The sequence below is a fragment of the Cicer arietinum genome, chromosome 4, assembly GCF_000331145.2.
Source record: "Cicer arietinum cultivar CDC Frontier isolate Library 1 chromosome 4, Cicar.CDCFrontier_v2.0, whole genome shotgun sequence".
NCBI classification, from domain to species: Eukaryota; Viridiplantae; Streptophyta; class Magnoliopsida; order Fabales; family Fabaceae; genus Cicer; species Cicer arietinum.
This window is the reverse complement of record NC_021163.2, coordinates 6,684,516-6,695,960: the sequence shown is the minus strand read 5'-3', so window position 1 is coordinate 6,695,960 and position 11,445 is coordinate 6,684,516. Positions and strand designations below refer to the sequence as shown.

The 11,445-nt window shown below is 28.8% G+C and overlaps 1 protein-coding gene across 2 annotated transcripts; it reads left to right on the top strand.

Annotated features, from left to right (window-relative positions):
* The first annotated feature begins 904 nt into the window (after positions 1-904).
* Positions 905-7,482, top strand: LOC101489402 (ABC transporter B family member 21-like). Of its 2 annotated transcripts, none has more exons than XM_004495806.3 (13): positions 905-1,064; positions 1,864-2,210; positions 2,330-2,384; positions 2,479-2,654; positions 2,741-2,962; positions 3,074-3,312; positions 3,596-4,121; positions 4,225-4,498; positions 4,603-5,474; positions 5,642-5,908; positions 6,137-6,400; positions 6,520-6,813; positions 6,968-7,482. In XM_004495806.3, exons 2-13 carry the CDS (start codon positions 1,905-1,907, stop codon positions 7,322-7,324), a joined length of 3,852 nt encoding a protein of 1,283 aa, XP_004495863.1. In that variant the 5' UTR covers positions 905-1,064; positions 1,864-1,904; the 3' UTR covers positions 7,325-7,482. The 2 variants fall into 2 exon arrangements, with proteins under 2 accessions (XP_004495863.1, XP_012569948.1); XM_012714494.3 differs by lacking the exon at positions 905-1,064 and adding an exon at positions 1,610-1,740.
* The last annotated feature ends 3,963 nt before the right edge of the window (positions 7,483-11,445 follow it).

Genomic DNA, 11,445 nt, shown 5'->3' with positions numbered 1-11,445 from the left:
TGTAGCAATGGATGTTATGAAATAGTAGTTGGTGTTAATTGTTGGCAAGTTATTTTATTAGTAGATTTAGATATAGCAGAAGTTTTAAATATGGAGAAGAATTTGGAATTGGTTTAAAATGTATGAATCTTTTAATGGAATAGATATTTTAAATGTAGTGGTGAATGTTCATCAAAAATCTCTCACATATGTTAATTCTATCATTAGAAATTGTATTAATTTTAATGTTTTTACTTAAATTTTTTACATGTTAGAAGTAAAACTAACTAAAATGCACATTATTTAACTACTCTTTATAATCTTGAATATATATAAATTGAAGAGACTTGTACATCTGTTGTCTTATTTTATTTTTTTTAATTTGTTATTATACTTTCTTCAATGATATTATCATTGACATAAAAAAGAATTAATAGTTTCGAGAGAATATACAAATTTTCATAAAATTCTAAAGATATTTTATAATTCAAATTTAACATATAATATATTTTTTAAAATATAAGTAAATTATTAATTATAATATTATATATTACAAATATAGTTTTTATAAATTTGTATATGGATAATCATTAAGATAATACAAAGTAATTAATAATTAAATTATTACAATTAATATTTACAAAAAATTATTAACTTAATGTAACTGTGACAAGAGTTATTCCGTTGAAAAAATAATGATAAGGAATAAAATAATTAAAATTGTTCTGCTTTGAATTATATAAATAATATTTGGATGTTCCATGGTATTAATGCCTTAGTTAGGAACCTCCCCCCACCACACGGAAGAACATATACTTGCGCTTTAAGCAATAACACCAAAGTCAATATAATATGCACTCCCTTCTCCATTCTCCCCTAACTCAACCATATTAATTATATATATATTCAACACACAGACCCCAGTATATATATCTATATATATATATATATTCACCTCCCTTACAAATTGAGATCTAATTAGTTTGGTACTACCCTTTTTCAACACCTCGCTCAAATGAAATAATATCAATATTCTTCAACAACTCTCTCTTGCTCCTTCCTTCTTTCTTTGTCTCTCAAAACAGGTCTAATCTTCATATTCATCATCATTTCCATTTGACTTCAAATGGATGTCACTTATTCTTTTTCTTAACATACTTACTATATATAATTTCAAACCTTGATTTCAAGAAATGCAACATTTTCTTCTTCTTCTTCTTCTTTCACTTTACTACTATACTAGAGAATGATAAACTACAATCATTCTTCTTTCTTTCTGCGGTGCAATAGGAGACAAAAGAAACATGTTTTCAGTCCTAACTTTCTTGTCTGGATCCGCTTATTCAACCGAGTATTCTTGTTCTCTTTCTCCACCTAAATAGTACCACATTTATTTCGATTTAGATTACGAGTTTTATACGTCTGATCAATCAACACGATATATACTTATCTTTTTTTTTGTCTGGATAAATCCAAGTGATAAGACCAGAATCCATGTTCATAAGATGGTTGTGAACACACGTTCCACTTTAGTTATCAAATCTACTTTTTTGTTGCTTCACGTTTTCCATGTTGTTCTAGTTTCGCATTTAACGAAGCTTTTTGGTAAATCTTTCAAAATGCCGATTCACTCCTCAAATTTTAACAACCTTTAATTAAATCAACCCCTTCTAGTTATCTTTTTCAACTCAAATTTAGTTTTATCCAAAAAACAGAAAGCTGTCTAGTTCTGATTCAACCTCACCTTGATTCTGGAATTATGTATAATATATTTTGTTAATTCTAAGCTATATTTAGTTTTTGATCCTTTGAGATGTTGATATTTTTATTTTTAACTTTTTCTAAGTTGCTAATTTTGTCTATATTGATATTGTTTTTCAATAGTTAAAGGCTTGGAGCGTAAAAGACATTGATCTGACATAGGTATGAATATGGAAAATGGTGTTGATGATGAAGCTACAGCGTCAGAGAAGAGTCCTATACCTATAGAAACAAGTGGAAACGGTGAAAAGGACAGAGAAAAAGAAAAGGAAAAAACAGAAACAGTTCCTTTTCACAAATTATTCTCTTTTGCAGATTCTACTGACATTCTATTAATGGCTGCTGGAACTATCGGTGCTGTTGGAAACGGTTTGGGTTTACCTATCATGACTTTGCTGTTCGGTCAAATGATTGATAGTTTTGGTATTAATCAGAGCAACACCACCGATGTTGTGGAACAAGTGTCCAAGGTACAATGAAAGTGCCATGCCACCAAACTATAATAATGAATTTATGAAATTAATGAATGATATATACTATATGTTTTTTTCTTTATTCAGTTACGTGTTGATAATAAAATTAATTACAGGTGTCACTGAAATTTGTATATTTGGCCGTAGGAAGTGGGGTGGCAGCCTTTCTCCGTAAGTATATATTTTGTGATTAATTAAGATCATTAAATTTTTTTTTTTTTTGAAGAAAAGACACTAAAGCTGTGAGAATTGTTTGTATTTTCAGAGGTGACATGTTGGATGGTTACAGGGGAAAGACAAGCAGCAAGAATAAGAGGATTGTATTTGAAAACAATACTAAGACAAGATGTTGCTTTCTTTGATAAAGAAACAAATACAGGAGAAGTTGTAGGTAGAATGTCAGGTGACACTGTTTTAATTCAAGATGCAATGGGAGAGAAGGTATGCAAGAGTTGAATGTAAATTAGGATTTTAGAGTAAAGGGTCAATTTGAATTTATTTTTAATTTTTTGTGTTTGGAAAAACAGGTTGGGAAGTTTGTGCAGCTAACATCAACATTCATTGGAGGTTTTGTGATAGCATTTACTAAAGGGTGGCTTCTTACTGTTGTAATGATGTCTACTCTTCCACTTCTTGCTTTGGCAGGTGCTGCCATGGCTTTAATTATAGGCAGGATGGCTTCTAGAGGTCAAACTGCTTATGCAAAAGCTGCACATGTTGTTGAACAGACAATTGGCTCAATAAGAACCGTATGTTTTACAAATCTGCAAAATTCCATAACTTCTAAGTTGAATTATTTGTGGTAGTGCTATATGATAAACATGTAGTGATAATTTCTTGTTTTTGAATATATTTTACAGGTTGCATCTTATACTGGGGAAAAGCAAGCAGTATCTAGTTATAGCAAATATCTTGTAGATGCTTACCAATCAGGAGTTTTTGAAGGTTCTATAGCTGGAGTTGGCCTAGGCACGGTTATGTTTGTTGTTTTCTGTGGTTATGCTTTGGCTGTATGGTTTGGTGCAAAGATGATCATGGAAAAAGGATATAATGGAGGCACTGTGATTAATGTGATCATCGCCGTCTTAACCGCGTCCATGTAAGTACTTCCATTTTTATGCACATGGCTCATACTTAGTGATAAGTGTTGTAAACTAGACTATAGTATTTACCATAAGTTGTAGATTGTAAACCCTAAGCTTGAATCTTAATCAAAAGGTATTGCAGCCGCTCTACCGTCAGATACAAAGACACAATTAACCGAACTCTGTGATAAAATCTCGTGTGCTATTTGTTTTCTTTTGAATCAGAATTGTTGTTGGAATGCATTCGCATGCTAAGTTTGAAAGTTCTTCATTTAGATAAACTTTTTTGTATTTTAGGTCTCTTGGGCAGGCATCACCTAGTTTGAGTGCTTTTGCGGCGGGTCAGGCGGCGGCTTACAAAATGTTTGAGACTATTAAGAGGAGGCCAGAGATAGATTCTTACGACCCAAATGGAAAAACATTAGAGGATATTCAAGGTGAAATTGAGTTGAAGGATGTTTATTTCAGTTATCCTGCAAGACCTGAGGAACTGATATTCAATGGATTCTCTCTTCATATATCAAGTGGTACAACTGCAGCATTAGTTGGACAAAGTGGAAGTGGAAAGTCCACAGTTATCAGTTTAGTAGAAAGATTCTATGATCCACATGCAGGTGAAGTTCTTATTGATGGCATTAACCTGAAAGAATTTCAGCTCAGGTGGATCAGAGGGAAAATTGGTCTTGTCAGCCAAGAGCCAGTGTTGTTTGCTTCCAGCATTAAGGATAACATTGCATATGGAAAAGAAGGAGCAACTATTGAAGAGATAAAATCTGCATCTGAACTTGCAAATGCTGCCAAATTCATTGATAAACTTCCACAGGTTCTAGATTCTAGCCATAATAGTATAGTACTAGTACTTCAATTTCATATTCAATATACTATTTGATATTTCTGTATTCCTAAAATTGAACTTTTGAATGCAGGGATTGGACACAATGGTTGGTGACCACGGAACTCAGCTATCCGGTGGACAGAAGCAAAGAATCGCCATTGCAAGAGCAATCCTGAAGAATCCAAGAATTCTACTTCTAGACGAAGCTACAAGTGCACTTGATGCAGAATCTGAAAGGGTAGTGCAAGAGGCTCTAGATAGGATCATGGTCAACAGAACCACGGTCGTCGTAGCACATCGCTTGAGCACCGTGAGGAATGCTGACATGATTGCTGTAATCCATAGAGGGAAAATGGTTGAAAAAGGTATCACACAAGTTTACGAAAAAACACGGCTTCTTTTAATTAACTTATTCATCAAGGAACACCTTGTTTAATTTTGTAACTTAATGTCTGCAATGATTAATCAGGAACACACTCAGAATTACTCAAGGATCCTGAAGGAGCTTACTCTCAACTCGTGCGGTTACAAGAAGTAAACAGGGAATCAGAAGAAACTACAGATCATCACAACAGCAAGAGTGAACTTTCTGCAGAATCCTTTAGACAGTCTAGTCAAAGGAAGTCACTTCAAAGATCTATCAGTAGAGGATCATCTATAGGAAATAGTAGTCGACAATCGTTTTCAGTTTCGTTCGGTTTACCAACAGGAGTCAACGTTGCCGATCCTGAACCTGAAAATCTACCAACCAAAGAAGAAGTACAAGAAGTTCCACTAAGCCGCCTCGCTTCCCTCAACAAGCCAGAGATTCCAGTTCTTCTTATTGGATGTTTAGCTGCAATAGGAAATGGTGTTTTATTTCCAATATTCGGCATTCTGATTTCCAGTGTCATCAAAACATTTTACGAACCGTTTGATGAGTTGAAAAAAGACTCCAAATTTTGGGCAATAATGTTTTCGCTCCTTGGTCTTGCATCATTGGTGGTGATTCCAGCGCGGTCTTACTTTTTCTCTGTGGCTGGATGCAAGTTAATCCAACGTATCAGGCTAATATGTTTTGAGAAGGTGTTGAGCATGGAGGTTGGTTGGTTCGATGAGCCTGAGAACTCGAGCGGAGCAGTTGGTGCAAGGCTCTCGGCTGATGCTGCTTCTGTCCGCGCCCTTGTTGGTGATGCACTTGGACTGATGGTTCAGAATTTGGCAACTGCATTGGCTGGTTTAATTATCGCTTTCGTTGCAAGCTGGAAGCTGGCGTTTATTATTCTTGTCTTACTTCCTCTTATTGGATTAAATGGTTATGTTCAAATGAAATTCATGAAGGGATTCAGTGCAGATGCAAAAGTGAGTTATTTTACTTTAATAGTAACCAGACTCTGATATCATAATAATAAGCTTAAATGCAAAACAATTGGCAGCATAACTAACTAATGAAATTCAAATGAGAAACTAAATGCTAATATATTACGAGACAAATTATCGATGTAGTAACGGGAATTAAAATGTTGCAGATGATGTATGAAGAGGCTAGCCAAGTTGCTAATGATGCAGTTGGAAGTATAAGAACTGTGGCTTCTTTCTGTGCTGAAGATAAGGTTATGGAACTATATGGGAAGAAATGTGAAGGTCCCATGAAAACAGGGATAAGGCAAGGGGTGATAAGTGGAGCAGGATTTGGTGTTTCATTTTTCTTATTGTTTTGTGTCTATGCAACAAGTTTTTATGCAGGATCTAGACTTGTGAAAGCTGGGGACACAACATTTTCAGATGTTTTCCGGGTACTAACTCTTTCATACTAGTAGTAACAACATTCGTTGTGAAAACGGAAATTTTTTGGGACTAAAAAACTAAGAAATTTTTTATAGAATTAATGCTGGTATCTTATTCACAACTTTGAAATATATCAGAAATATTTTTCCTCAACATTCTTGTGTGCAATAATATTACATTATATGGTAGATCAAATCAACCCTCTTAAAAATGTAGATTATTTTCATGTTTTGCAGGTTTTCTTTGCATTAACTATGTCAGCTATTGGTATTTCCCAATCAAGCTCATTTGCTCCTGACTCCAGCAAAGCAAAATCAGCTACTGCTTCCATATTTGGAATGATCGATAAGAAGTCAAAGATAGATCCAAGTGATGAGTCTGGTACAACTCTAGATAGTGTTAAGGGCGAAATTGAACTTCGTCATGTTAGTTTCAAGTATCCATCTAGGCCTGATATTCAAATTTTCAGAGACCTCAACTTAGCCATCCATTCTGGCAAGGTAATTTGCATAGAAAGTTTGCCAGTGTTCTACGCTGACACATTTTATTATAATTTTTATTAGTGACTACGTGTCAGTGTGATTGCTAATGGTTACAATTTGAAAAATGTTTATTACAGACAGTGGCACTTGTTGGTGAAAGTGGAAGTGGGAAATCAACTGTGATTGCCTTGTTGCAAAGATTTTATGATCCTGATTCAGGTGAAATAACACTTGATGGGATAGAAATTCGTGAGTTAAAGCTAAAGTGGTTAAGGCAGCAAATGGGTCTTGTAAGCCAAGAGCCAGTATTATTCAATGAGTCTATCCGTGCCAATATTGCCTATGGAAAAGGTGGCGATGCAACTGAAGCAGAAATCATAGCTTCATCTGAATTGGCCAATGCTCATAGGTTCATTAGTGGCTTACAACAGGTACAAAGGCACAATTAAATAAAAACTCTACCAAACATTTTTTGTCTTTTTTATTTTATTGACTAAATGAATGATTCTAATTCTATAGAGTTTTTGTTAGTTGTATTTATGTTAACGTTGGTGTCATTTTTGGTGGACTATGTTGACATGACAGGGTTATGATACAATAGTGGGAGAGAGGGGTACCCAATTATCTGGTGGGCAGAAGCAAAGGGTAGCCATTGCACGTGCAATAATCAAAAGTCCAAAGATTTTGTTACTTGATGAGGCCACAAGTGCATTAGATGCTGAGTCAGAGAGAGTTGTTCAAGATGCATTAGATAAAGTAATGGTGAACAGAACCACTGTGGTTGTTGCACATAGATTATCTACAATTAAAAATGCAGATGTGATTGCTGTTGTGAAGAATGGAGTTATAGTGGAGAAAGGAAGGCATGAAACACTTATTAATGTTAAGGATGGATTTTATGCTTCCTTGGTCCAGCTTCATACAAGTGCTAAAACAGTATGAGCTTTATTTACCACTTTGTTGCAATCATATTCTTCTTCTTTGTACTTCTTTTAACTAATTTTGAAAAATTCAATTCAAGATCAATACATTTTTTTGTACATGTAAAAAAACACTGTTCATGATATCATATATATGTATGGATAAGATTAAGATTTTAACTTGTTGACCTTCACATTAAAAATAAATAATTGTTAATGTAATAAATAAAAATAATTAATAAAAAATTATATTAATAAAATTAAACAAAATACAAAACAAATAAATATTTTGTTAATAATTTTATCTTATTTTTCCTTCAGATCTAATAAATAAAAAATAAAATAAAAAACTAAATTATATTAATAAAGTCAAACAAAATACATTAAATCGAAAAAGAAAAAAATAAGTTACATTAAAAAAAATATCAAATTTTAATTAACATTTTATTCTTAAATATCCTTCAATTTCACTTACAAATTATGACGAGAATAATGATCAGAATGATGATCAAAGGAATAGACGATTTCGACTACAGACTAGAGGACACTTAGGTGGATATAGTTAATTAAAATTTGATGTATTTTTATTTAATGTATTTGGTTGAATTTTATTAATATATAAATCTAAAGAAGAAATAGGAGGGAGTTAATAAAATAAAATGAAGTTGTTAATTTGTCTATAAAATAATAAATAAATAAATAAGAGTAAGTTGTTAAAATAATATAGCACATTATATATTTTTGCACATCTACTCTACCTTATTAACTTTAATGTACTTTTTCCTATTAAATTTATTTTGTTTAATTTTATTAATATAATTTTATTTTTTAATTATTTTTATTTATTAAATTAACAATTAATCATTTGTTATAAAAAAATAAATGACTATGTAAAATATAATAGATGATTTAACATGAAAAATAAAAGAATATAAAAATAAAATATCCTTGTTATTCTTTTAATTTAAAAATTTGTAAAATTAGCCAAAATTAAAAGATTTTAAAATAGATAAACAAATTTTGGATTTTTAATTATTACATTGTATTTTTCAAAATTCTACACCCCCAGGTTAAAAACAATTATCAAAATGCCCTACATGGCTTGCCATGAGATGAAGACAATTATTTTTAGACTCCGAAGTGGCATGTTGGAGATGTCACCATGTACTGATTGTAAATTTTTTTCTTCATTTTATTAACTCAGTTATTAATTATTTAATAAATTAAAAATAATTAAAATATTTAAAAAATCAAAATATTATTAATAAAATATAATACAGAAAAATATGATTGACTAGGTGTATCTAAACAAACAACGTGTTATATTATTTTAACAACTCTCTCTTATTTTGTAGATAAATTTAAATTATTTAAACAACGGTCTCTGTGTTTTGTAGATAAATTAACAACTCAATTATATTTGGTTAACACTTCCTCATAATTTTTTCTCTGGATCAAATAAATAAAAATTAATAATAATAAAAAAATAAAAAATAATTATAAGTAAATTATATTATAAATTTCAAAGTAAATACATTAAAATGGAAGAAAAAATACATTAACCATATTTTTTTTAGTTTAATGTATTTTATTTTATTGATAATATTTTAAAATTTTAAATATATTAATTATTTTTAATTTATTAAATAATTAATAAATGAATTAATAAATGAATTAATAAAATAAAATAAAAATTACATTAGTACATAATCGCATCCTCATAATACTATCTATAGGCTTAGAAAAAAAAATCTTGAACTCATCACAAGTATGTGATCATTTATAAGATTTAAAAAGAATGTGATCATCTATAAGATTTAAAAAGTATAGTATTTTGTTTTTATTTTATTTTAATGTGGAGCAATTTAGTTTAGAATTTTTAAAAAATAGAATATAATTATAAATAATAAAAAAAAAATCTACAAATTTTGTAACCCTTACTTTTAAGGACCAAAACTTCATATAACCAAGTATAAAGTAGAAGAAAAAAATGTTATAATATGTTGCATTCAACGGTTGAGACTTTAAGTGCATTGCAATACCATTCAAAAACCAATGTCCCCACATATCAAAAATAGATATAGGATATCCACGTGAGGGAGCTAGTGTCCCTATTTTTACAACTCCAGCTTTGCAACTTTTTCTTCAGGTCAAAATATACTTTGCAATTTTCTTCTATACATTGCGTCTGATAAGATATTTTATTTTTAAAATCTTTGACTGACTCGAGCTTGCTACGTAACTAAACATAAGTGGAGAGGTTGTATGTTACTTTCCATGTGTCACAATAACTGTAAAAAAAATAATTAAATATGAAGTCATTCAGATAATTTACTGAAACTTTAATTATTTTTTATATTATTTTCAATTATTAATATGTATATATAAGTTTTAAAATATTATTGTATTTTATATTAAAATATATATAGTTAAAATAGATAGATTATTAAAATGTTTTTTCAATTTTTTTATTATAATACTTTTTAACATATATAAAAAAACTTTAAAGACATTCATTATGAAATTAATTAATGAAATATTTACTATAATTACATTTTCTGTGGTCGGTAATGTACATACCTAAAATAAAAAACTTGTGTAACTCACACAAGTTTTTGCTGTAATAGTTATTACTTTTGTTTTTCATATTCATTGTACTCAAATTCTATTTTGATACCTGGATAATGTCAAAACTATTTCTTAAAGATTCGGGTTCAATCAAGAACACGCTTACATGCATGCTAATATAAATAAATTTAATTTACTCTTTTCATGATTGTTATTTTAATTTAAAAAATTATTTTCAAAATAAATATTATTTGTAACTTATAATTTTTTAAAAATTATATTATTTTAAATAATTTTTATTTATATAAATTCTAAAATATTATTATAATTTTCATTGATAACAATAAAAAATTCATTGATAAATAAGGTGAGTAGTTTGAAATTTATTTATTTTTTAATATGTCTACATAAATTTTAAATAATTTTTATTATATAATGAATGAAATAATTTATAAATTTAAAATATAGAAATTATAATTTAACTGGTAAATATTTATATTTATTAAATTAAATTTCATATTTTAAATTTAAATCTAGATTTTTATAATTATATAAATTATTTATGATAATATTTATTGTCTGTTTAAAAAAAATTATCATATCATCAAACATAATTACGCAATTTTAAATGTTTAGGTGAGACCAAGAATGATAACGATGATTCGATGAAGAATACAATTCGAGTAGAAAACGTCATGCATGACGGTGTGGTATCTATATGATATATCAATATCAAACATTCAATATTATAATAATTATACTAACTTAAAGGTGCAAAATAGTCAAAATACCTGCTCACTTGTTCCAATGTCAATGTGCAGCTTAGCTTGTGCCTCAAGAACAGAACACGATCATTGAAAGTAAATATTCTTCGGTCCCACAATAATTTAATTATTTCAGTCATTTAAAAAATTATAATTAAAAGATAAAAATAATATTTTATCAATTATTTTTATTAAATATTAATATATTATAAATTTAAGATTTTATAATTATGTAGATTAATTATAGTAAAATTTATCAAATTTTATAATTAAAAAAATTAATACATAATCAATGTCATAAATATATATAAAAAAATATTACGTTGAAATTAATATAAATAATATTAATTAAAGTGTATAATTAAAAATAAGTTTTTTAAAAATTAAAATGACCAATTATTTTAAAATAATATTATTTACAACTAGATCATTATGAAAAAGAGAGTAATGTAAAATAAATTATTTATTTATTATTATTACAAATATGTGTTTTATTTTTGTGTTTGCTTAAATACTATGCATTTAATCCATCATGCAAGACTTGCTGACTGTCTCCCTCAGGAAAATATATATGTATTTAGACTAACATACATGCATATAACTTTTTGTTTTATTACATTTATGGAGTACTCCTTAATTCAAGAATTTATATTTTCTCTATAATAAAATATAAATAAATAAATAAAAATTAATAGATCTAAATTTAATTTTTAATTAGATACGTTAAGTTTTTAACTACTAATTTTACTTATATTTTATTAAATCAAAAGTTTGCTCCATGATCAAACTCAGAAATAAATATAAATGCATC

What these genes read in the sequence shown, in the direction of transcription:
- LOC101489402 (XM_004495806.3), top strand. Translation starts at nt 1,905, where the DNA reads ATGAATATGGAAAATGGTGTTGATGATGAAGCTACAGCGTCAGAGAAG. An exon ending in CAATTGGCTCAATAAGAACC is followed by an intron (nt 2,963 to 3,073) that starts GTATGTTTTACA and finishes TATATTTTACAG; the next exon opens with GTTGCATCTTATACTGGGGA. An exon ending in TCATTAGTGGCTTACAACAG is followed by an intron (nt 6,814 to 6,967) that starts GTACAAAGGCAC and finishes TTGACATGACAG; the next exon opens with GGTTATGATACAATAGTGGG.